The 27,411-nt window shown below is 43.4% G+C and overlaps 1 protein-coding gene across 1 annotated transcript in view; it reads left to right on the top strand.

Annotated features, from left to right (window-relative positions):
- Positions 1-7,098: 7,098 nt before the first annotated feature.
- The window catches only part of ADGRB3 (adhesion G protein-coupled receptor B3), a 600,480-nt gene continuing 580,167 nt past the window's right edge, over positions 7,099-27,411 (top strand). Inside the window, exons 1-2 of the mRNA XM_026654815.1 lie at positions 7,099-7,826; positions 10,512-11,280. Coding sequence (XP_026510600.1) covers positions 10,527-11,280 — 754 coding nt within the window. The 5' untranslated portion in view covers positions 7,099-7,826; positions 10,512-10,526. The remainder of the gene's footprint in view (positions 7,827-10,511; positions 11,281-27,411) is intronic.

Here is a 27,411-nt window from a genome sequence, read left to right as displayed (position 1 = left end):
CGAGCAGAGAACCCCAGACAGTGCCCACTGCTCCTCAAAGGTGTCAAGGGAGCCAGCAGACGCTGCCCAGAGGAACTCTGCCCAGATGCATGAATGGAGGGAGGATTGGAAATAGGCTCCACGGTTGCAGGAAACCCTCTCAGCCAACCTCCTCTCCCTGGATTTATAGATGGCCACTTTGGCCAGCGCAAGGAGGAGGTTGACAAGGAGGTCCCACAAAAAGAGACAGGCATCAGGGACAGGGGTGAACCGTGCCAAGTACATGCCCGTGCTCATGGCTTCATGGAGGAGCCACCAACTGATATCCCCAGTGGGCCGTGGGACCAAGGTAGAGTATAGGCTGGCCCTCCTGGGTTCCTCACCCTCAAGAGGTGGTAACAGGTCCCACCTCTTCGTATCGAGGTGGGACACAAGAGTAAGGAAATAAAGGGAGTGGAGCATGAGCATGTACAGATGGTTCCTCAGCACAGTCCGGAAGCAAACTGGCTGCAAGTTGTGCAGCTGGCTCGCGGTGTACAGGTGGGATCGCCGGGTCATGGAGCAGAGGCCAGTAAAAATGTCTGGAGGGCCCGGGATGCAGGGTGGGCAGGGAGTACCGTTCCGCAGGACCCAGTCGAGGTAAACCCAAGTAGTTGGCAGTAAAGCTGCCCTCACCTCCTGAAGTACGCACCGGGGAGTATGAAGGGTGGAGAGCCCCATGCACTGAGTGAGCATCAAGGGATCCAACCAGTCTCCCTGGTTGTAGTCCAGGAGGTCCCCGATTCTGGTGACTTCCACCAGGACCAACCTCGGGCACACCGAGGGGGGCTCCGACACCTGCACACAGATTTGGGGATTGTGTAGCAGGGGCTCCGAGATGAGATCCACCTCTTGGTGGCCGCCACAGACCTGGTCACCAAAACCAGCTTCCATGTCCAGAGGAGGTCCTGGTAGAAGACTGGGAGCCTGGAGAGGTCTCGCGGAAGATCCAGCGGAGAGAGATAAAGGAGCATATCAGAGCGCTCGGAAGCGGTGCAGGAAGGTGTGCGCCAACATGCTCCAAGCCGGACTACCTGCACTGTAGAGGAGTCTCTGCAGGGCCCAGAGGTGGAAGACATGGACCTGAGTGTGCAAGCATGTCATGCCATGTCCTCCCTCCTTCAGGGGCAGATGCAGAATCCCCACAGAGACCCAGTACAGTCCTGGCCAAAAGAACTCCAGAACCAGCTTCTGGATATCAGCCAGGAAACCTAGGGCTGGGATCAGGGTGTTGAGCTAGTGCAAGAGCATAGACAGGACTAGCTGGTTGAGCACCAGTGCCCTCCCCCGCAGGGAGAGGCACTGGAGCAGTTCCGTCCACCTCCGCAGCGGCTCAGACATACTGCCCTCTAACCCTTGCCAGTTCTCCGGCAGAGAAGGATGCTTGGCAAAAAGGTAAATGCCAAGATAGAGCAGAGGACCCGTGCTCCACCAGATGGCTTGAAGCACAGGTAGGAGGGAGCTTGCCTGCCACCCACCCCCGACCACCAGGCCAGAGATCTTGACCCGGGTGGAGGAGGCTGCCAAGTAGATGGCCTGGCAAGCCTCCACCCGCACCAGGTCGCATGAGTCCTGGACCATGAGGAGCAGGTCATTGGCATAAGCTGAAAGGACCAGCCGCAACTCTGGCTCACGGAGCACCAACCCCATCAACTTCGAATGGAGGAGACAGAGGAAGGGTTTGATCACCAGAGCATACAGCTGGCCTGACAGCGGACACCCCTGAAGCACCCCTCGCCCGAAGCTGACCGGTTCGGTCAGGGTCCAGTTAGCCTGACCAGACACTCTGCGGAGGCATACAGCACCTAGAGAAAACGCACAAACCGGGGCCTGAAACCGAATGCCTGCAGAGTGCTCAGGAGATACCAATGGTCCACCCTGTTGAATGCCTTCTCCTGGTCCAGGGACAGGAGGGCGAACGACAGACCATCCCTACACCCGAGCTCCAGGAGATCCCAGACCAAGTACAGATTGTTAAAGATGGTGTGGCCTGCGACAGTGTAGGTCTGTCGGGTTGGACCACGTCCACCAGCATGGACCCCAGCCGCAGCAAGATGGCCTTCTCTATGACCTTGTAGTCCATGCTGAGGAGCAAGATGGGATGCCAATTCTAAAGGTTGCAGATGTCCCCCTTCCTCACCTTGCTTTCGAACATGGCTCGCCTGCACGACAGGGTAGGACCCCACTCCCCAAGGACTCGGCCCAGAACTTGTCACCGTCTGGGCCGAGGACGTCCCAGAACACCCGGTAGAACTCCACGGTCAGTCCGTCCATTCCCAGACATTATTAGTGGGCATGAGATGGTGGGCTTCCGAGAACTTGACCAGAGTGAGAGGTAGCTGTAGCCGGTCTTGGTCGCCCATGCTGACCATCAGGAGTTCGTTCCAGAGCACTTTACAGGCATTGGCCAGATCCGGGGAGAAGAGGCTGGCGTAGAAGGCCCTAGTCCTTCCATGCATCTCCTCCGGATCCGTGACGGGGCTGCCATCCTCTGCCAAAAACCGGTGACATGCTTCTTAGCCCCCCTCTTTTTCTCCAGGACATAGACAAAGCGAGATCCACAATCCATCTCTTGAAGCAGACAGATGCGGGATTGAACGAATGCACCCTGGGCCCAATGGTCCTCGAGGACTCGAAGTTCCTCCCACTTCTCCCAGCATGCTCCGCAGAGGGATGGATCCCCGGGGCTGATGGCCAGATGCCTCTCCAGCTCCAAGACCTCCCACTCCAACTGCTCTATCGCCACATCCCTTCGCCAGCTGGTGCCCCAGGTGTAGTCGCAGCAGAAGAGCTGGGCGCACAGCTTCCCCACATCCCACCACCGCTGAGCAGAGGGAAAGGCGCACCTCTGCCCTCGCCAGGCCAGCCAGATCTCCCAGAAGGATGCCACAAAGCCCACGTCCTCCAGCAAGCTGTTATTAAAGTGCCAGTAGGCCGGCCCCAGCCTCTCTGAGGTGAGAGAGGCCATCATGGTCACCAAATGGTGATCCGAGAATGGGGCTGGCTGGATGCCGGAGGAGTGGGCCCATGAAAGATGATGGCGAGATAAGTAGATGCGGTCCAACCGGGAGTGGTGTGACCAATGTGCCTCCATCCGGACATAGGTGAACATTGACACATCATCCAGGTGGTGGTCGCGCCAGACATCCACCAGGGAGTGATGGTCAACAATCTCCCAGAGGATGTCCACGGTGGCTGGGCACTGCTCGATCCCCAAGTAGTCCCACTCTTCAAGGGTGGTGTTGAAATCCCCGCCCAGAACCAGGCACTTGCGAGGATCCAAAGAGTTGAGGAAGGTGGACACCTGCTGGAAAAAGTGCACCCGCTCTGGACAGTCAATATAAACAAACTGTCTCATGGCCTGCCAGCGGATTACCCTGACAGGCTGCGTGCAGCCCGTGGGCCACAGGTTGCCCACCACTGTTCTAATGCCTGGGTGTGCCCCTTTTAACTCTTCTGCCCTTACATTCCTAGAGGATGAGTCAGCATTGCCACGGTGACCTCCAGCTCCCTTTTTGCAGCAGTTTCTCCTTCCCTTCCCCCTGCTTGCCCCCATAAAGCACTGTTACCCTTCCTCCGGCAAGCCTGAACAATGTCCCCCTGCTTATGGTGCAGTGTGGTCATCCACACTAGAGTATGACTGTGCCACATAAAACCGTTTTAGCAAAGTTTTTATAAACTATATTGTCTATAATATAGGTGGGACCATATGTGTCTGGGAAAGTTGACAGCAAATCTGTTAAAGAAAAGTGAGATTGCAGCTAGCATCTCATTCCTCAAATATATGATGGAAGGTATCCAGGTAAATTAGTACTGTTCTTGATAATATGTAGATGCTCAATCTACAAATGCACAGCCGTGTCTTGCATTCACTTCTGTTTCTGTACTTTAGCACTCAAAATCACACTTTTCCAGGTGCAATCTTAAAAGCTTTAATAATAGAAGATCAGACTGTGGTTGCTTAATGAGACTCTATTTTTTTTTTAACCGAGAGAGAAGTTTGCAATACCAAACATACACTGATCTTCACCTTTATTTTGTCAAGCCTTGTGGTTTCAGTTAGCCAATTTCTGTTTAAATTTAATCTGAGATATATGTATGTAGGAAAGTCTTGTTTTGTGACTCCGAGCAGTTCTTTCAGGTAGGCACATACATGTGATTAATTGATATCTATGCATTAACAAAGAGTGCAACATGATACTTTAGAATATGTTCCAGCAATTAATAACTGGGTCACCCAAGCCTGACCATAAACCTCCTGAAAGAGTCTACATAATATTATGCACTGCCATTCCAGACTTCTGTTCTTCGGGTTAACCTAGATGTTACTTCTGCAACATTCTTCCTTACCTTGGAATTGAATGCAGGAGATGGAGGAAGAGCTTCCCTCACAGTTTTCTCTCCAGCTCGACCATATCTTCACTTGACCTTAATCTTCACCAGTTGTTCGTTATTGATTATTCACTCAGAGATTTTCAAACCTGACTTCTTTGTGGAAATTAATTAAAGGCTTGTAATATATAGGGGCTTGCTAGAGACTAATGGCTTATCCACTCCATATTTATAAATAGTGTTATATAAATATACCTCACTCCCTTCACAATCAAGGGAACTGCAATTTGCAAAGGCCACAGGAATCAGTGTAGAGAATGAACTGCTTCATTATGGGTGGCTTGCTTTTTTGACCTATCATGTCCCACATCTAATGTAAATGAGGGAAAAAATTGAATTTAAGATGCTTGTATTATACATGCACCTCTGTGATTGTTATGCTTCGGTCAGCATGACAGTGAACCGGCTATTCCTCAAGAATTTCAGAACAGTGTGATGGTCATCATTCACAGACAATGTGGAGTGCAACTGTATGTGAAGGAGTATCGTTATTCCTAAATCAGCAATAGCCTTATTTCCTTTGTATTATATTTGATAGGAGTAGATCATTCAAAAATTTCTGGTAGGAGGTGGGTCAAAGGACCAATTTGATATTGGATGCTAATTTGGAGCCCTCATTCTTAATTTTCATTCTTGGATATGTTCCTGATACCTGAAGATAACTTGATAGCAGGGCTGCATGGTTCCAACATGCAGCTTTGGTTGCTAAAAACTAATCTTGCAAGAATGGAAAAATCTATCCCCACCAAATATTGATGCATGGCTCAGCGATATGGCTGACCTCGCAGGTAACTAATGACTGGCATTCTGCAGAAAGGGAATGCCCGAAAAATTCAAAGCAATTTGGGCTGACTTTTTTGAGGTCTATGATTAATGTAGACCCTGAAAATAGACGTCGCTTCCCCTCCCCTCCCTTTATCTTACCGTCTTTATTTACTTTTTGTGTGATGATGAACCTGCTATTTTGGTATATTTGCTGTATTTGGAAAAATTCATAAAAATATAAATACAAGGAGTAGATCATGCAAACCTTGCGCTTTATTGTTTTTACAAATATGGTATAAAGTATTCATGTATGTATACCTCTATATTATTTGAATTTGAGCCTTTTGTGAAGGGAAAAAAACGATGATTGGCTTGGATGGTGGCCAGAAGTTTAAACTTCTGTTCATGTTCCTTCCATGAGCGGGGGAGGGGGCGGAGAGTACATCTAAAACCAGGCATTTTTCAAATGCACTTTCAAACTGAGTGGGATTGTAACATGTAGCAGGACCACACCGTTTTGAGAAATGCTTTGTTCCCTTTGCAGAATGTAAATGGTGTGTGATAGCTACAGAACAGGTTTCAGAGTAGCAGCCGTGTTAGTCTGTATCCGCAAAAAGAACAAATAAATTTGTTAGTCTCTAAGGTGCCACAAGTACTCCTGTTCTTTTTGTAGCTACAGAACAAGCATTCAAGTTCGGGGCTGGATTGGTATTAAAACTTATTTAAATGTAACCCCCCCCCCATTATCATACCATATATCTAATGTCGCATATAAGGCACCTTTCTCTCACTGACACCCGGGGCACTAGCCAAAGGATAACCCAGCTCACCAACGGGGAACGGGAGAGAAGCAAGGGGAGGAGAGAGGGAAACAGCTTACTCAACTCTACTTAGCTACACCAACAAAGCAGGTGTTTCTTTGGGTGATCAGGAAACAGCCCCATTTTCACAATTCTCCTTTATTCCGACCCCCACCCCTCCAGCAGTTGTGCTATTTGGCCGCTTGCCTTGCAAACTCCAGCCTGAGCAAGGGGCAGCTAAAGATGGGGCTGTTCGGACATTTGACAGCATACCCACCCACTCCAACCCGCCATCCCCTACCGCGGCCCTCGGGCATCGTCAATGGAACACAGCCACCAGCACAACCCAGCTGCGCTAAGATGGAACTTTAAAAAAAATCACGAGAAAATAGCCGCTTCCCAGAGTCACTCGCCCTGCTGAGCGATTTAATGTGATCCCAACCGGAGCCCTCTCTCTGGCGAGGAACAAATAAGGTGTTAATTGCAGCCTCGCTGAGAAAATTGCTATTGTTCCACTCAGAGGCAGGCGGCAGTTTGAAAGCGAGGAGATGTGTTTTCCTTGCAGCGCTATATCACTTAATCTGCATCGCGGTGGCACATTGACAGCTCCGGGGGGCGGGAGCGGGGTTATGCTTTAAAAGAAAGAACAAGAGGAAGGAGATCAAGTGCTGGATTTACTCCCTCCTCCCCTCGCTTCCCTCCCAGCCTGTGAGTTTCTCTTACACTAGGTCGCAGCCAGCTCCAGCGGTGGGAACTGAGGCTGGAAAAACCTCTCAGCCGCAGAAAATAACGTTTTTCGGACGTGCTTGGTTTTGAGTAGCCGTGACGTGCAAAACGCACCGCGGGCCCGGTCGCTGGAGCCGAGAGGAGAGTCTCTCTCTCTCACACACACACACACACACACACCACTGAGGAAGGAGAGAGGCGAGCAGAGCGCCCGGGTGCGCCCGGGCTGGAGCGGGAGAGCGGGGCGCGCACGGGCATCCTAGGCTGGAGAGGGAGCGCGGGGCGCGCAGCGCGCGCGCACTCACACACAGCGGAGAAGGAGAGCGGGGCCCGCACAGCACCCCCACACGCTGGAGAGGGATTGCGGGGCGCGCACACCCCACCGGAGAGGCTCCGACCGGGAGCCGAGCGCACAGGCGCACACGGGAGCGCGCGCACACAGACTCTCTCTCACACGCTGACTGACTTGCTCTCTTTCTAACACACACACAGAGCTTTACTATCTCTCTCCCGCTGTACTCCCTCCTCACTCAGCACTCAAACAGCTTGCCGACATCACCAGCCAAGGATTTTTTCCCCCGGCCGCTGTCCGTCCATCAGTACCTGAGGGGGGAGGAGGAGCAGGGAGAAAAGAGGAATAAGAATAAGTATATTCATAATAATAACAGCAGCCAAAACCCACCACCACATCTGCGTTAGGGCAGCAGTAGCCTGTAGGTCTCCTCTCAGCTCATCGCTTGCCTGGTATCTCCGCTGATCGGTTTGTTGGGTTAGACTTTGGTTCAAGTTAAAAAAAAATCTTCGCTGTTCAGCCAGGTCCATTTCCCCACCCCCTGCAGTCTCTCTGGTTTGAGGCTTTTTCTTTCCCTTCACATGGTGGATTTGGTGGATCCGGAGCCAAAGCTTTACGCGTGCTGGGGTTTCCTCTCTGCCTATGTTTTTTTGTTGTTGTTTTTTTTTTCTTCTTCTTCTTTTCTCCTTTAAATCTTGGTTTTGAACCTCAGCCTGGGAAAATGGGAAACGGTGCTTCCGACAGAAGGGGAATCTCTCCATCACTGTTGTTGGGACGTGTGCCTGTGGTGCTAGTGTTTTAGAGAAATAGCCTGACAGCTTTCGGAGTGGAAGGTAAGGGTGTCCAGGGGCATTTTCCATTTCCCATTTCCAGGGATTATGACTGTAGAGCTGTTAGCTCGGGATTCCGGGGAGGAGGAGGAGGCGGCGGCGGAGGAGGAGGAGGACAGGCTGTTGCTGAAAGATAAAGAGAGCCTACACATGCAGAATTATCTCTGCATTTAGTTCTACCCTACAGTTTAAAAGTTAGAGAAGTCGGGTTTGCGACAGGTCTGCTTCCCTGAGAGTAATTTCCAGCGAGACCAAGAAAACCTGAGGTTTGTGCATGACTAGGGTAATTTTATGAGGAGTGGGAATCTTAGCTTAATAGGAAGTTAAAATAAGGGAAGTCAGTGGGTCTTCTGTTGGGGAAAAATAAGTGGAGTGATGGCGCCGTCTATGTTCGACCAAACTACAGTGTCACCTAGAAAATCAGTTGGGGATTATCCAAACTAAACGCCTGTTTGCTTTTCAGCAGACGAGATTTCTTCCAAAATGGGCAACCTTAAACCTTGGTGGCCGTTCTTTAACCCCCTCCCCCTCCAAAGAAAGATCGTTTAATCATCAGTGACTGATGCTTTCCCTGAGCAGCTTCACTTTTGTATTTAGCACTATTGTAAGCAAAATGAAATCCTGCCTATTCATGCAGAGAGCGATCATTTAAAGTAGTATTTTGTTTCAGTAGGTTTGCATGAACAAACGTAACTAAAATGATGGCTATTAGACTTGGTTTCGTCATGGAAAACAGCCTAGCACTGCGGACGTCTTTATTTTTCCAGTGGAAATATTGCACAGGAGGAAAAGTCAGGGGCTTTTATTTTAAAATAATTAAGAAAAAACCCTCTTTGGTCTCCAGATTATAAAATGAATCCCTTTTCATGGGTAGAATTCTTAATTTAGACACTTATTGTCACATTGGCTTTCAACGCCTACACCATCCTGAATAATACTGCGCAGGGCTGCATTGCCTGCAAAGTGCTACAGCAAATTTTGTAGAGAGGAAATTATTTCCAGAACTGCCTATTCATTTCTATTTTTTAAAAAAACGTTAACCGCTCTCTCGACCTTATTTCCAGAAGGATGAATTTGTTACTCATTGAGATGCACGTTCGGAAAAGGGAAAATCCAATAGTTTGGATAGATCCGGCGGCAGCTCCAATTTTTTTAAACCGCAGCTATAAAGAGGGTTAGAGTTGGTGCTGCTTTGCCCATCTCAAGATTTAGAGTTTGAATTATAATCTGGGAAATACAAAAATCTCTTACAGGGAATTTAATCCGCCGATTTGTTCTGTGTTATGCAATGGGGGACGAAAGATGCCTTGCCATTTGGTGGGGGAGATGAAAGCTAGGCAAATACACACGTTAAAACTCAGTAACTGTGTATGTGTCTGTATGTCTGTCTCTGTTTACAGAGCAACAGTGGAAGAGGCTGCAATCTAAAGAGTTTTTTAATTAACTTGGCATCACTTTTGTCTGCTCACACTTGTAAACAGAAAGCGAAAAGACACTCATTGATAAGAGATAAGCAACTTCTCAAAGGTTAAAGCTGAAAACATTCAAGTTTTATTTTTTGGATAACAGAGGTAAATATAACCAAAGGTTCACTTTATTATCCTAGGCCACTGTTAGAGAACAGAAGATGTGAAGGCTGTTTCCGCGGAGGGGGCCAATAAAAGAGCTTTAGTTGGAGATACTAGCAGAGAAAATGTAATCTGTCTTTCATCATTCAAGGGCACATATGCAAAATACAGTAGATAACCATACTGTACAAAACAGTCTTAATAAAGGGCAACTTAGAGACCCAGTTCGGTCCAGTTATACAGGTCCTGCTATAGCATTGCTCTCTATACAGCTCCTTTGGCTATAAATACTAATATACTTATCAACGTTATCTACTCCAAGAGGTTATATCACATTGAAATGATTGTCTTTAAAATGATTGGTCTCAATGGCGGTGTCAGGCAACCACAATTTCCATCTATCTAACCATCTATATTTCTTTCCCGGATAACAGTTTCAAGATTTTATTAACACATATTAATCTCAGTGTTTCCTCTCCGGATTTTCTTTTTACAGAGACCTTTGTATACCAGGTGGCCACTGCAGAGGCATGTAGACATATGGGAGATAATGTTCCATCTGTAGCAAATAATAATTTGTGCATTTTTAAATTATGACTATAATTCATCACAATTACTTCTCAGTCTTAATAGAAAAAATAATATGTAACAACAGCTGTTACCAGCTTCTCTGATCTGGTCTAGTGAAATTCTGTGCATATATATAAACGGTGCCTATGCTGTTGATTTACTTTTTCAAAAATAAAATAAATAAATAAATAGCTAGTCCTTCTTCTGGTCCACCAGATGAAAGTCTCTGACTTTTATCTAAATTTAATAGTTCCAGATCACGCCAAATACATGCTAGACAACGGAGGGCATTCCATTTAATAATCTAATAAATGTTATTTTTTTTTATTTGAATTTAGGGAATTTGACTGTTGTGATGGCCACGTGATGGCGCTGTTCACACAGCATCAAACAATTTCCTTGTGTTAAAAAATAAAAATTACTTGCCCTTCTTTTTGAAGAGGGTTCTAACTGGAATCTTGAAAACAGCTGGCTGGAATATTGGAAGGAGTTTGATTTTCAATGCGTGAAGAATTCTACTTGCATTTTTATTTCATTTCATTTTCTACAGGCCAAATGACATAGGATGAAGGCTGTTCGTAATTTGCTGATTTATATATTTTCCACCTATCTACTGGTTATGTTTGGATTTAATGCTGCCCAAGACTTCTGGTGTTCCACGCTGGTGAAGGGAGTCATTTATGGATCGTATTCTCTAAGTGAAATGTTTCCTAAAAACTTTACAAACTGCACTTGGACGCTGGAAAATCCAGATCCGACCAAATATAGTATTTACCTGAAATTTTCCAAAAAGGACTTCAGCTGCTCCAACTTTTCCCTTTTGGCTTATCAATTTGATCATTTTTCCCATGAAAAAATAAAGGATCTTTTAAAAAATAACCATTCTATAATGCAGCTCTGCGATTCCAAGAATGCTTTTGTATTTCTGCAATATGATAAGAATTTTATTCAGATACGCCGGGTCTATCCCATCGATTTCCCAGGATTACACAAAAAGGAAGAAGACCAAAAATCCTTCTTTGAGTTTTTGGTGTTGAATAAGGTGAGCCCGAGCCAGTTTGGTTGCCATGTATTGTGCACTTGGCTAGAGAACTGCCTGAAATCCGAGAACGGGAGAACTGAGTCCTGTGGGATCATGTATACAAAATGTACCTGCCCTCAGCATTTGGGAGAATGGGGAATAGACGACCAGTCCCTGGTGTTGCTCAGCAATGTGGTGCTGCCCCTCAATGAGCAGACGGAGGGGTGTCTGACCCAGGAGCTGCAAACTACCCAGGTCTGCAACCTTAGCAAAGAAGCTAAACGGCCGCCAAAAGAAGGTAGGTGTTTCTAATGGGGTCTCAGAGGTCTATTTCAATCTCAAATCACTATCTAGGGTTCTGCTCTTGCCTCTCGTTGATAGTTAAATTTATCTGACTTGCACTCCACACTAGTTATGGGGTCTGCTGCTAACCTCCAGCCCGCTCCCATGAAAGGGCTAGGGAGAACTGCAGACACATCCTCAAACCACTTACACGGAGCAGGATGTTATTTTAAAATTAATCTCATCTCCAGCATACAATTCTGATTCCTACTAAAAGATAATTTATACTTCAATGGTGATTTAAGCTGTCGCTGTTCTCAGCTCTCACTTATAATAATGCGGACACGTTGTGAGCCAGTTCTCCCTCTTTTATTGCAACCACCCAGCAATAAAATCTTATTCCCTTTGATGCTACTCCTTGACTTTGCAGGGAAGAGATTTCCAAAGGCATGCGGACAACCCGACTTAAGTACCAGGACCCTAAACGCCAACAGGGTCTGACCTCGAAACTGCACACGTACCAAGCGAATAGCAAATCCTGCCTCAATTTGTGGCCCAGGGAGACATATTGCACCCTGCAATGTCACCCACATGCTCCCTTGGTTAATAGAGAGACGTACATGGGCGGCCCCAGCTCCAGGGGGGATGATGGCTTTGCACGTGTGCTAATAACACGCGGCTGATATCGTAATCACCTGAGTTTGGAAAAGCGGGAGGGCGCGGAAGGTCTGGAAGCTGTGGATCCGGTCATCAGAGCAGCCACCCAATTATAATAATTAGGGTCTAAGTTCCTTTTTTGTCTTTCTTAATACCTGGGGTTCTGGTCATATTAATTCTTTGTGTACAGAGCAAGGGCAAGCTGATTTATTAAAGAAGATCCTAGAGGCACGCCGTGGTTTGGAAGCTGCAGGGAAAGGGAGACATGTGAGGTCAAAATACAGTTATCAAATGAGAAATGCAAAACAGAGAAATCTCTAGAGATAAGGAGAAAAGCCGCCGCCTGGCTCGGAATTGGAGCTCGAGAGCAGCTATTTGAGAGGGGCTGAATTTGCCCCCTGCACAGGCATGAAACACTGAGCCAGGCTATTGCATTTTAATGCAGGAAATGTTTCCTCTCTCCCTGGTTTCTGCATGGCCACAAAGCTCCCTGTCTAGGAGCCAAACTCCCAGCCCCTCTAATAGAAGTTGCCTTTGTGGAGGAATGTAACATTGACACGTTGTTAGGAGAGGATTTTCTTTAAGGGCAGCCAAGCCTGAGCGGTGTGGGAGAAGAAAAGCTGAACTACTTGCTTCAGTTGTGCACTGCCAAAGGCACTTTGAAGAAATAGGGGGGAGGTGGTCGGGGGGGGAGGCGAGGTTCTCCCGTGGTTGTCCTGCGGGTCAGTGTTTCTCCAAACGGTTAACAGCTCGGAGAAGAAAACAAAGTGATTTTAAATTACCGGAATGCTTGTCTCTTGTAAAAGTCCCAGAGAAGCCCTTGCAACGGTAGGGATGGTATTTAGCATCATTTAAAGCTAATTAGTGTCCCTTAGAATCAGAAACTTCCCCAACAATGTGATGTTAGAAGCTGACTATTAAGACAATTAAGCCGCAGAAAGTGTTTCGGCTTCTCTCTGCGCGGAGACTGGGGAACCTATTAAGGTTTCCAGGCGCTAATTGTTGGGAGCGTTGCGGGCTTTAACCCACTCCTGCGAGCAACTGAACAAGCCCCCCGCGTCCAGTTTGCCCACTGAGCTTCTCCAAAGGCAGCAGCTGGCAGGCAAAGTTGCTGCCTGCGCAGTGGGGGTGATTTACTGAGAATTTGCTTGTCAGGATGGTGAGGGACGCATGAAGATAGCGCTAGGATTTAGAGGGGCTGTAATGGGGCTCCCAGCATGTTTTCTAAACGAACAATAGCAGTTGTATTAGAGACTGAAAAGATAGTTTCAGCTGGTTTTCCGACAGAGAAAAATAAGAGATTGAATGCAATAAAAATGCCGGGCCAAAGAGAAGGGCCTAAGAATAACAATCCTGGTGTTAAGGTTGCCCACATTTTATGGACCTGAACAAGTCAACTTTAAATGTCAATGGGCAAACATATTGGAGTAGCCTCAAATATAACTAGCATGGCCCCCAGGCTTGGCTTTCCACCTGCGAAAGTCCAGGTTTTCTAGACAGAAGTAATAACCTGACTGAAGGGGTCACGCAAGAAGAGCATTTGTGGTATCATTCTTCAGCGGCTGCATTTTGCACATAATTAAATTTTAATTGTGAAAGACATGACACTTCCCGTACCATATTTTTATAATCCATTGATTGCTGCATTTTATGGGATAGAAGGGGTGAGAAATTCAAGCACAGAGATGTCAAAATCATGTTTGCAAAATCTGTCCGGGTTTTTCAAAATATGCTGAACTTCAGTATGTGTAACATACTCAACAAAGATGTTTGTCAAACTGTGCTTAGTGGACTGAAGAGAGAAAGCTAGGGACAACTAAGGCTAGGTCTACACTACCCGCCTGAATCAGCGGGTAGAAATCGACCTCTCGGGGATCGATTTATCACGTCCCGTCGGGACGCGACAATCGATCCCCGAATTGACGCTCTTACTCCACCAGTGAAGGTGGGAGTAAGCGCCGTCGACGGGAAGCTGCAGAGGTCGATTTTGCCGCCGTCCCTACAGCGGGGTAAGTCGGCTGCGATACGTCGAATTCAGCTACGCTATTCGCGTAGCTGAATTTGCGTATCTTAAATTGACCCCCCCCCCCTGTAGTGAAGACATGCCCTAAGTTTTATTTCTGCATCTTGGAATATGAATGTCTAGAACATGCCCCAAAATGTCTTTCAATTTCAATCATATTTTATTTTAATTCTTACCCTATTTATGTCATTTCTGGATCATTATATTAGTAGGTTAAACTTCATTATTAAAGGAGAAACTCCCTAAATGTTCTGTAGAAAGATAAATATTCTATTTTTCCAGTGTAGGTGGCAGCTTGTTTACTTTATGTTGTTGGAATATTTAACAGACTAATATAATATAAGGTTTTTTTCTCTCTCCTGCTGATGATAGCTCATCTCAATTGATTGGCCTCTTACAGTTGGTATGGCTACTCCCACCTTTTCATGTTCTCTGTATGTATAAATATCTTCTTTCTGTGTGTTCCATTCTATGCATCCGATGAAGTGGGCTGTAGCCCACGAAAGCTTATGCTCAAATAAATGTGTTAGTCTCTAAGGTGCCTCAAGTACTCCTGTTCTTTTTGCGGATACAGACTAACACGGCTGCTACTCTGAAACCTGTCATAATTTTTTTATAATTTCATTCCTTTTGTACAATTGGATTTGATTCATTGGACTGTTATCTTAAAGTTGTAATGTATTTTATCAATTACAAAATTAAGGCTTTGAGGTAACGTTTAATAGCAGTAGACTGCTTATTTTGCATTCAATTTAAAGTATTTGTTTACCAGCTTTTCCCGTGGATAATCTACATGAGAGGTATTATAGTTCTGTGTTTTCTACATAGAAACCATACACAAAAGTTGTACCAAGGACTTGCCACTGAGTTAAATCTATGTCACTTAGATATATTTGTATGTAAAATTGTGATTGATAGGTTGTGTATGACATCAATTTAAGATTAAAAATGTAAATTATTCTTTGCATGAACATTATGAATTTTGCCACTTATATCTGAAAACATCTACACATAAGATGCCAAGTATGTTTCTGCAGGTGAGCTGATTCAGATTAGATCGGAACTGTTAAAAATATTTATGTTGAACAACCCAGACAAAGGGAAACACTGTTGACAACTGTGGTGGTAAGATACACTAACAAAACTATTGTTGGTACTAACTTGGAACTTAGTGGGAGTTGAGGTTACTCAGCATTTCTTGGGATGAGGTCAGAGCCTTGCAGGATTGGGCTTCAAGGCCTTGATCTTCAAAGGTATTGAGGCTCCTCACTTCCATTGGAATAATTTCTCATAGCATTGTCTCTTGTCTCAGCATTCTTCAGAGGTTTATAATAGTACTAAAATATTTCAATGCTGACTTTTTAGGACAGATTTTGCAGAGAGCTGACAGCCTTCTTCAGTGTGATAAATACTCTCAAGTTCTTCAGATTCTCCTCCGTTGGGCCTGACTATATGAGGTTATAAGCCAAACTGTTCTTTATTACTACAATTTAGAATATAAGAACAGTCATACTGGGTCAGACCAATGATCCATCTAGCCCGTATCCTATCTTCCAACAATGGCCAGTGCTAAGTGCTTCAGAGGGAATGAACAGAACAGGCAATCATTGAGTGATCCATCATCTGTTGTCCATGTCCAGCTTCTGGCAAACAGGCTACGGCCATTCAGAGCATGGTTTTGCATCCCTGCTCATCTTGGCAAATAGCCATTGATGGATCTATCCTCCATTTAGAAGCATATTGTATCCTCCGTTTAGAAGCACCTAGAAAAGAATACAACTGTTTTCACCTCTGAAGTTTTTCACTATTTTGAAAGTGCTAAATGACTTACTAAAAAAGATTAAAGCCAGAATTTTCCCCTCCTACAGCTTGATGTATTTTACCTGACAGCCACACAATGGGTAGTTGTTTGTCCAATGGGGGGCAGATGTTTAGCAATAGGAAGAATTAGCTCAAACAAGGAAGCTGTACCCATTATCTTCCAAACAATATACTTCTGGAAACACGTAGTATAACCAGTACTTCTGCAATCCATAAAAACAACAAGGAGTCCGGTGGCACCTTAAAGAATAACAGATTTATTTGGGTATAAGCTTTCGTGGGTAAAAAACCCAATTCTTCAGATGGATGGACATGCAGATACTGTCCATGCATCTGAAGAAGTGGTTTTTTTACCCATGAAAGTTTATGTCCAAATAAATGTTAGTCTTTAAGATGCCACCGGACTCCTTGTTGTTTTTGTGGATTAACACAGACTAACACGGCTACCCCCTGATACTTGACTGCAATACATAGATCATCTCTGGTGCCACTGATCCTAGCAACATGAAAATGGGTCACATTTTTGTTAAGGTGCAAATCCATTGTATCTGAATGTATGTAATGTACAATCAGGCTTTTCTTTAGTACTACTTTTGAGTAGTAGCACTACTACTATTTAGACTGGACAAAGCACTAGCAAATATACTGTATGGATAATTGCTGCACTGGAGGGGGACTGAACTAAATGACCCAATAGGGTTTCTTCTCTTGATCTTGTATGTTACATATCCAAGTTTTCTCATGCAGTTTTTAGTCAACATACATAGGACCCTATTCCACAATTGCATCTGCAGATGCGTCTTGCATCTGCAGATGCGTCTTGCATCTGAAGAAGTGAGGTTCTTACCCACGAAAGCTTATGCTCCCAATACTTCTGTTAGTCTTAAAGGTGCCACAGGACCCTCTGTTGTATTCCACAATTGTTTCATACATGAGTAGGCACCTCCATAAATTCAGCAGGAATAACTTGCATGAGTGAGGGTGGCAGGCTCAGGATTATACTCCTTATGGTTACTACAAGAAAATATTATATTATTTTGTGTTTTATAATACTTATGTGATAGTGACTAAAGTTTACAATCTTATTGCACATTCTTGTTTCATTACAAACAATTTCCTTCAGTACTCTACAGCCACAGAGCAACTATAGGCGTTTACTGCTCTTCTCCAAAGTAATTCTAGTTAAGGGGGAGGGGATGAGAAATTCAGATTAATTGGGTCTTGGCAATTGGCAATCCAGGGCTGCCCTTTGGCCTGATTTTGCATTACTTGCTCATCCACTGTGAAATGATTTCAATGGGATTTCTGAGTACACAGGAAATGTAGTGTTAGTCACTTTGTCACAAATTCCAATAGCATATGCACTGGCATCTGAACACATCAGCGGCAGGCTCTTTTCTGATTTCAGACATGAAGATACCAAGAGCATCAGAAAGGGAAGACTTACTGTACCACACGTCTCCTTAAATTCACACATTTGACACATTATTCAGTGGTAGAAAGTAAGTGTGCAAATTACTTGTAAAGTTTACATAGAATATTTACACATTTATACACTCTTGCATCTATGACAACATTTTCATTTTCATATTTGAGAAATAAATGAAATGCAGCATTGGCCAAACCTGTCCCAAGGCCAACACAAGATTGCTACCATATAGCAATAATGCTGTATTATATCATAATATGGCTTCATCAAAGAATTAAAATGTAAAGTTATAGTATACAAAAGGTGTAGAGGAGGGGAAATATGCCCATGCAGGACAAAAGAGGCAGAATGGAGCCTAATACACCTCTACCTCGATATAACGCTGTCCTCGGGAGCCAAAAAATCTTACCGTGTTATAGGTGAAACCGTGTTATATCGAACTTGCTTTGATCCACCGGAGTGCACAGCCTCGCCCTCCCCGGAGCGCTGCTTTACCGCGTTATATCCGAATACGTGTTATATCGGGTTGCGTTATATTGGGGTAAAGGTGTATATTTATATTGGGATATGCAATATTTAATGTGCAACTAGTATTCCAGTCTGGATCGACATTTAGAAGGAACTAAAATAACTAATTCTATCTTCCAAAGCATTGAATCAGTACAAAGAACTACTTAGAAAGCTTTCATAGGAAAAGAGAAAGAGAGAGAGAGAGAGAGAGAGTGTGAGTGAGTGAGTGAGTGTGTGTGTGTACAGTAGTTCTTTCATACATGACCTGAGAATGCAAGTTGCGATGGGAAGATAAGCATAAGTGGAACACCACACTTTTCAGCTTTACGTGGATAGTTACTAGAAGAATTAAATAAACATTTGTATCAAATTCAATACAAGATATTTAAAAAACAAAAACAAAAAAAACCTGGCATGTTGTTTACAAGTAGCTTGATCTCACCAAGAATATAAAACACAAAGAAAGAAGTGAATTTTTTATGTGAGGCTGATTCTTGATAAAATGAACATCCAGGTTATTTTCTTCAAAAATTAATGACAGTTGCATTTTTCTGCTCACTTGGTTTGCTCCAAAGCCCACAAGTCAATTAAGAGGTTCCTGTTGACTTCAGTAGACTTTGGATCAGGCCTATTATGAGTTATTTCATTAGGCAGTGATAAGCAACTCAACTCCTTATGATTTTAATGGATGTTTAGGTTATGCTGCACCTCTCACAATCAGAACCTTGAAAGTTTGATTTCAGATATTCTTTGAAGTAAATGATAGCTCTGTGAAAGAAACAGTTAATGATCAGAATATCTTTTAATTAGTAACACCTACCTTTGTCAAGGATTACATGCGGTTATTGCTAATGATTGTATTTTAGTCTAATATATTGATCATTTCCATTCCTTTAATTTTAGCAGCTTATAAAACCTTACTTCTTGTATTTGTTTGTTTGTTTAAAGTTTTCATATAAAAATGCACTCACACTTTTGCACAGCCACTGACTTCAGTGGACTTTGAGTCAGCCCTTGAAAGATCTTCCTCACACCCTTGAAACAGAGAATAACCCTTCACTCATCATCCGACACCACAGGAAAAGCCTGAATTAATAGATATACTCTGCAGTATTATTAGTGATTATTTACTAGTTGTATATAAATCTGAATACCAAGTCTGTCGTGGCAGAGATTCAATTTTGTGTCTTGTTTGACAGTGCTCATCTGAAGAAGATGGAAGTAGCAAGTAGCTTCTTTAGGCTGTCCTCCTGTTGGAGTCAATGGAATTTCTGCCGTTGACTTCAATGGAAGCAGAATCAGGTCTATATTGTTGTACAATAACTGAATATTTTAGTCTTTCAATAAGCTAATTAACTGTACAGTGGATTTGGTGGGCCTACTAAAACAATACAGTATAAGTCTGGCAACCACACCACCCGGGCCTCCCAAAAATTGGCTTCTACGGTCTGCCTCAGAAGCTAGACCCTTTAATTTTTTGCTTGAGTCAAATCTTTTTTAAAAAATGTACTTATCTGTATTTCAGTTGTGCAACTGGGACTAGAATCCACACTATAAGAGACAGTCCCTACCCCAAAGAGTTTGCAGTCTTAATAGAAAAGGTAGACAAAGGTGCCCAGTTACACAGTGGCAGAGGCATGAATAAAACTCAAGTCTTCGAGCTCCTAATCCAGCAACCTACCCACTAGACAACACTGATTCTCCTACAATACATTCATGTACCTCAGACCAGTAATGGAATCTGAATTAATTCTCTCCCGAGTTATTTTAAAAAAAATTATCCCATCTTGACATCTGTCAGTATTGCAGTTTTGTTTAATTTATAATTTGTAAAAATACATTGGCAGCTCTATTTAACATTTCAATATACACAAAGCAATTTATTCTGAGAAGTTCTTTCTTCTTGGGGAATTAACTTTATGAAGTTTATTTAATCATGTTATGGGCTTTATCAAAGGATTCAAACTCAAAGTTGTTGTGGCTCTGAAATTTCAAACTGAAGTTTAGCTGTTCATCTATAAATATACAGTAATTGTAATAAAACAAAGGTCACTGCAGAATTCCTCTGAGCTTCATTTGCATTCTCTGTTAACAAGAAATATAAAACATTCTGTAGGACAGAAAGTTGTATATGAGATATAGTACAAGTTTACAAATTATGCATAATTGATTTATAAATATTACAGTGTCTGAACCCCTTTTGTTTCTAGTTAAGTTCCATGGGGGAAGAAAATAGGATTTTTCAGGCTTGTATTCAGTTTTGTTATTTGAGGCGATATAAATAAAGTTCATGTAAAATTAATAACACAATTTTCTGATGGGCTAAACTTCATTAGAATTAATGAAAACAGCTTATAATAAACAATATATAATGTGGATGTTGGTACTTTATTTTGAGGCCAATATCACAGTTCTTACTCAAGACAAATTCCGTCTACTGTCAGCAGGAATTTTGCCTGAAAAAGGACTTAATTATTATTCATAATGTTTATTACTGTAGTGCCTATGAACTAGACAGAAATGGGATCCCACTTTGCTAGACACTGCTCAAGCATGGAGTACTAGATTGTAAGCTCTTTAGGGATTGGACTATCTGAACAGACCAGCAGACAGAGTGTGGGGAAAGGGGCATAATTCACAAGTGGAATGAACAATGTGATGGCAGCAAATGACACATTAGCTCCACGTTTTTCCATCTTTTATAGGGGTGGACTTAGCTAGAAAGGAATAAGATAAATGGTCAGATAAGCAGAGGGAAAGGAGTGTGATGCTTCCTGGGGGTACCCAAGGCTGTTTCTCTGCCTGACAGGGGTCACCTCCCTAACAGCACTAGCCACGGGCATAAGCACTCTTTTCTCAGCCCACGCAGGCTCCACTGTCCCTCTGCAGGTTAGTGATAGGCTCTCTCCAACCCCCAAGCCCTCCGAGCATCTCCCTGGTGCATCTAGCCTCTGTTCCACTGGACAGTCAGTGTATTCCCTGATCCTCTATTCCCAAAGGAACAGTACACCACAGTTTACCAGTTACACCTTGGAATACAGCTCTGCTTAATGCTCACCACTTAGATTTGTTTATAGTAGAAACAAGAGAAAATGTATTTAACAAAGAACAGAGAGTTGAGAAGAAGCAAGTAGAATGAATGGAAACAAATGGTTACATATAAAATAAAATCATAACACACTTTCTAGAGCCTAAACAAAATTAACAAGATATGGTCATGCCCTATAAAGCAAAAAAGCTCACCTAAAATCCTTCCAGCATATTACAGCCAGGCTGGGCTGTGGTCTTCTGTTCATAAGTTGACCCATGCTGTCTGCTTGTCTTCTCAGTGGAAAGATCCAGAGTTTTTCCTCTGTCTTTATGGTTATAGTCCAAAAAGCCATTGTCTGTACTTGAAAACAGGACAACCCCCGCTGCTTGTGTTTGCCTGTCTAGAACCCCCTAGAGCAGGGGTCGGCAACCTCTGGCACGCAGCTCACCAGGGTAAGCACCCTGGTGGGCCGGGCCAGTTTGTTTACCTGCCTCGTCCGCAGGTTTGGCCGATCATGGCTCCCACTGGCCGCGGTTCGCCGCTCCAGGCCAATGGCAGGAAGTGGCGCGGGCCGAGGGATGTGCTGGGGGAGGGATAGCTCAGTGGTTTGATCATTGGCCTGCTAAACCCAGGGTTGTGAGGTCAATCCTTGAGGGGGCCATTTAGGGAACTGGGGTAAAAATCTGTCTGGGGATTGGTCCTGCTTGGAGCAGGGGGTTGGACTAGATGACCTCCTGAGATCCCTTCCAAGCCCGATATTCTAAGATTCTATGACTAGCATGACACAGGTTTTCAGTAGAGACCTTATATGACACTCTTTAAAAACCAGTATGTAGATACCAGGCCCAGGGGTATCCCTGTAACTCCCTTACCTCCATGCATCCCTGTACCCTCTTCCAATTGGCACCAAGAAGTTCCTGGGTCACAAGGAGACACTGAAGGGAATTGAAAGGGGAGAATCAGGAGGAGAGGACAGGAGAGGTGGGTGTAGAGGGAAGCTGAAGTGTAGACTGTGAGAGAGGGGGAAGGAGAACAAACAGCAAATCAGCACCAGGCAGAGAAAGTGCAGTTAGAACTACAGAAAGTTCTCTAAATTTCTCAAAACCTTTGCTTTGGCATCTTTTACAGCTATTCCTGCCAGTTGGAGTCTCTGGCTGGTTCCTCTCTATAACGTTTCCCCAAGGCCATATGATAAGCACCACCTGGAGCCTGCTTTCTCTAGAGAGAGTGGGAAATCTCCCCTTCACAATTCTGGATCCAGGGGGTGCTGGACCCTATTTTACTCCTCCCCCATCAGTGCAGCAATCCCTATTTTGGCTACCTCTACCAGCTGGAGTCTTATAAGGCAGACATGATATACAGTGCACAATCCCTCTTTCAGGAGCACACGACTTCATATTTCCTATTAAACTTTTCCAGGCTGCCCTCTTACAAGAACTTTTTTCTCAGCATTCCTTTCTGGATCCAACCATATACATTTGGCAAAACAAAGCTGCTGCAGCCCTGAAGTAGCCATTTTGTAACTGATTGTTACCTGGTATATCTTCCTCTCTTCCAGCAGATAGGTACTCTTTAGCTCCTGTTATGTTTTCCCCCAGTGTCCCCTTGCTTGTTCTTGAGAAGGTGGTACATAATTTAAACAGAGACATTCATGCTAGTGGGTTTTCTTTAATGTTTATGTTAATGGACAGTGCAGAACATTGCAAAGCAAATTGCACAAATGACACCATAGCTATTTCTTTAACAGTCTTCTAAATGTATACAGTGGAAGCTTAGAAGTGAGCCATTTTCAGTTAATTACAAAAGACACTTGAGAGTTAAGTTGAGTCAGTAGTGCTTAGTTTAATGAGAGCTTTAAACTTATTGTAAAAATCTTTGATATGGCAGAAAAACAAAATATCGGATATAAACTTTGAGCACTATTTGAATTTTTCATGATGGTGTAATGAAAAATGAGTTCATACAGAGAGGATAATAAGAGTTTTAAAAATCACCCCATTTGGTAATTTTTCATTGAATTGTGCCCTCTATTTTTTCCCCCAAGAAATCTAAACCACTCTGGGATTTATTCTTTATCCCCATTATTGCTCTTGATGTGCTGATTGCTCAACTATCAGTTACCCAAGGATAGTGATTGTCTATAGAACATTTTATAACTGAAAGGCTGAAAATTTGTGCAATAAGCTAAATCTGATTAATTTGACAACAAATCTGCTATTGTGAGAATGTCTCATGGAGGGGTGGAGGGAGAGAAGTGCGAAAAGCTCTGTCACTAACTACTGTCTATAGCTCCCAAGAAAGTTCTCTAAAGTGTGAAAAAGTAGATTCGGAGTTCAAATCTCACTTCTTCTAATGGCTGTATAAAGTATTATTGACTAAGGCTATTAGCTCCAACCTAGAAAGCAGTCAGGGAAGAGCTGCTGAAAAACTCTTCTACTCCATTTTTTAAATTAGTTAGCAGTTAGTCATCCCCACTGCTCTTCACTGCCTTTCAAAGTGACTAAACCAGTTTTGGTTATCCTGTTTTTAACCAATATTAACCACACTCCTCCTCCACAGCCTGGGATAGAATCCAGGGTTCCAGATCACCACTATTCTACAGCTGACTAATAAATAGTTGTATTAACCCACTGTGAAAGTGGGCTAGGCCTCCTCCAGTGACTGGTTTACAAAACAGCTAACGATTACTCCTTTAGATCAAATAGTAAGTAAGCTAGGGATGTGAAGCTCTAGGGGGTTCCAATCCTACTGCTGATTTATGTGGGGGGTGTCAGGGTTCCCTCCCCACTCTGAACTCTGGGGTACAGATGTGGGGACCCACATGAAAGACCCCTTAAACTTATATTCTACCAGCTTAGGTTAAAAACTTCCCCAAGGCTCAAATTCCTTTCCTTGTCCTTGGACGGTATTACTGCCACCATCAAGTGATTTAAACATTCAGGGAGTGGCCACTTGGAGCCTTTCACCCCCTTTCCTGGAGGGGGAGGGCTTGAGAATAATATATCAACCGGTAGATTAACAAAGTGAGTACAGACTAAATGCCTGGATTTTAGGACACTGAAAATCAATCAGGCTCTTAAAAGAAGATTTTTTTTTAAAGGTAAAAGAATCACACCTGCAAAATCAGGATCGAAGATAAGGTTTCAGGGTAAATAAAAAGATTTTCAAACCCAGAGGATTCCCCTCTGACTCTGCTTCCCAGTTACAAAACAGGAATAAAATTACCTCTTAGCATAGGGAAAATTCACAAGCTAAAACAAAAGATAATCTAACACATTTCCTTGCTATTACTTACAATTTCTGTAATTTTAGATGTATCATTTCAGGATCTTTTTAGGAGATGTTTTTTTCCTGCTTGGTCTCTCTCTTTGTCCCAAGAGGGCACACACAAAGAGAGCACAAACAAAACCTCCCTCTCCCCCCCGATTTGAAAGTATCTTCTTTCCACATTGGTCCTTCTGGTCAGGTGCCAACTAGGTTAATTGAACTGATTAACCCCTTACAGGTAAGTGATTCTGTACCTCTGGCCAAGAGGGATTTTATATTACTGCATACATAAAAGTTGTTACCCTTCCCTTTATAGTTATGACAGAGGGGATCATGGGATTCAGGCAATGAGAAGACCCCTTTTTTAATACATTTGTACTTCAAAACTATGATAATCTGTACATTTTGGTGTCACCAAAATTCATATTTCAGTCAGTTGTTATGCATTTCACTTGAGTAACCTGTTGGTCAGTGTGTCTTATGCATCTCCCTATGTGCCCAATCCATGGGGGATGTAAGTCTGTGCAGTGGAACAAGTGCAAAGACTTGTGCTTTTACCTCTGAAGCTCATGAGGTGAATCCAAGGCATTGGCCAAGATGATGGCCATCATACTTGCAGTTTTCTCACATTGATACTGACAGGGATGGAGGATCTAGAGGAAGGAAGACTGTAATAAGCATATATGCTAGTGAAATACAGGCATGCACACTGATGCATTGGCTCTGAGCTGTATGCAATTTCTAGAAGCCCATGAGAGGACTATAGATGCCTATGTTTCCACTGATAAAGTCCCCTAAGTGCCTAAAAATCTGCCAGTGGGTAGGTGTGCAGGCCACCTAAGTCCTGATGCACCGCTCATACCTAAGCCCCAGAAGGATCCTCAATCTAGGTGTTTTCAGCAGCCAACTAACAGATTGGTACTAGCGTTAGAATGGTTAGCATGCTCACCCAGAATGTGAGAGACTCATGTTCATATCTCCTTTCTATCTGACTTGTAGCAGAGATTTGACACCATATCTGAGGACATTGCTATAGGATATTCTGGGGTGGGCCTTCCTCTTTTGAAATTTATCCACTTTGTATATGTAGTGAGTCACTGGAACAGGGACTGAAATTTTGGCTCTCCTATATCCCAGGGGAGTACCCTGGACTTAGAGAGTCATCTGGCCCAATGACTATTTAATTATGTATACCCAGCAGAACAGCTTCAGCACTAGAGACTGAGAGAGCCTCACTCTGGAATATCCTATAGCCCAGTGGTTTGGGTCTGCTGCTCATGAGAAGTGGGTTAAAATTCTTACTCTGAATCCAACAGAGGGATTTGAACATTGTTCTCCTGAATCCTGAGAGTTTTCTGACCACTTGGCTAAAAGTTATAAGGGGAACAGCACCACCACTACTAGTGTTTTTCTCAAAAAAGGGCTCAGGCACCCAACTTGAGAGGGGTCACAGCTGTGTGTACTAGGTGGATATGGATGCCTTCCTCTGGCCCAGAGTTAGGCATGTAAGTCTTTTTGAGGGGCAGGGTTTAGGCCACATCCCTTTCCTTGTCATTTCCTACTGGCTCGCAGCTCCCCACTCATCATGTTGGTTTTTATGGATCCTATTCTTAGGCACTTAACTCTTCCAATGCATTGAATAGGCAGCTTAGGCACCTAACTCAGGGCTATGAATTCTGTTAGGTGACAGGGAGTGCCTAAAGTTGGAATACTGACCCTAAATCACTTTTGTGAAGCTAGTTCTAAGTCTCTCTGTGCCTCAGTTCCCCATCTATGAAATCAAGAAAATAGTACTTCCTTGCCTCACAGGGGTAGTGTGGGGATAAATACATTAAAGACTGTGAGGTGCTCAGATACTACAGTTATGGGCAGCATAGAAGTACCATAGATAGACAGGTTATGTCAACACTTCTGAAAGTAGAGTGTTTCTCTGATGTGAAATTTTAACAGTTAACTCAGCAGTTTTAAGGCAGAATAACTTCCCAAATATGTGTGACAGTCAAATATGCTGATCTGTGGATATAATTCATATGAAAGCATATGAGGGCACTGTCATAGGTTTCACCCCCACTCTGAACTTGAGTATAGATGTGGGGACCTGCATGTGAACCCCTAAGCTGAATTACCAGCTTAGATCTGGTCTGGCTGCCACCACCCAAATATTTGAGTCATTTGGGAAACTCTGTCTTCGCCCCCAAAACCTTTCCCTCCCTGGGTAGCCTATTTAGTATATATAGTATCTTCAAAATACAGCAGTCTCACTCATTAAAAGTGTGTGTGTGTGAAATCCGAGCATGCCATTAGCTAGCATTTAAAGACTTTTTTTCTTCAAATGAGGCCAATATCCAGGTCTTGCAAGCACTTATAGACATGAGGATCTTTACACACATGAGTAATCTAATTGAAATCAATGGGATTCTTCATATAAATAAAGGTACTTACATGTATGTTTGCAGAATCAGGCCCTAAAATATGACATTCACCCACTCTATATTAAAAAAATGTTCAATATAGAAAAGCAGTATTAGAACAATGTCATTCTTTATTAGTAGTATAGCATTATAAATGCAGGAAACCAAACTATAGATGTTTAGTATGGCTGAAGTTATCTGGGAAGGCAACAAAAATTAAGGGAAATTATGAACACTGTGCAATATTAGCTAATTAGACTTTTGTTAACATTTCCCTTTAGGAATGAGCATGGTCAGTTTACCAGAGAGAAGGATCATTTTGAAAAAACAAAATGTTTTGCACTCAGCATCTCTCTCTCCTATTGTGTAGAATGGTAAACCTACATTTATGTTTTCAGAATTTAGATAGACTTTTGCATCCTTTCATAATTAGTTTTTTGTTTTTCTGCAGGATGAGAGATATAAAAGATTTTTGAACGTACTGGATAGTACCCAGCTCTTTTTAATATAGGTTGCAATCTTATGATAAATACAAACAGCTAAAACTTTGGGTACTTTACCATATTTGACTAGTCTAATCTTATAGTGAATTTTATAATTTCCTCTTCCCTTCTTACATCTCCCTTCACCTATTAATTAAATATCCAATTCTTCTTTCCCTCCTTGCCTCAGAGGTGGTTTCATATACTGTCTTCACCCAATGTCTACAATGATTTTTCAAATCAATTCAGTTTTACAGATCTATCTTTAGTCTGTTCTCAAGGGCTAAGAACTGTATAGAATTAATCGGCTAGAGTGGCACCTATTATCTCCATTGTCCTTTTACTCTGTTGAACTTCTCTAAGAGTTTTTGTGGCATTTAAGACAGAGTTTCAGGATTCTGAAAGCATATCTACTTTTATTAGATAAAGAAAAGGTAATACCTCAAACGAGTTTATTGATTTACACTTGACTAATGCATCACCGTAGATCCACCTGGATAAAAATGGAGTCATTCT

The sequence above is a fragment of the Terrapene carolina genome, unplaced genomic scaffold (genome assembly GCF_002925995.2).
Source record: "Terrapene carolina triunguis isolate 2854851 unplaced genomic scaffold, T_m_triunguis-2.0 Scaffold42, whole genome shotgun sequence".
Classification (NCBI taxonomy): Eukaryota; Metazoa; Chordata; order Testudines; family Emydidae; genus Terrapene; species Terrapene triunguis.
Note: the sequence above shows the minus strand (reverse complement) of the source record. Positions and strands in the feature narration are given on the sequence as shown.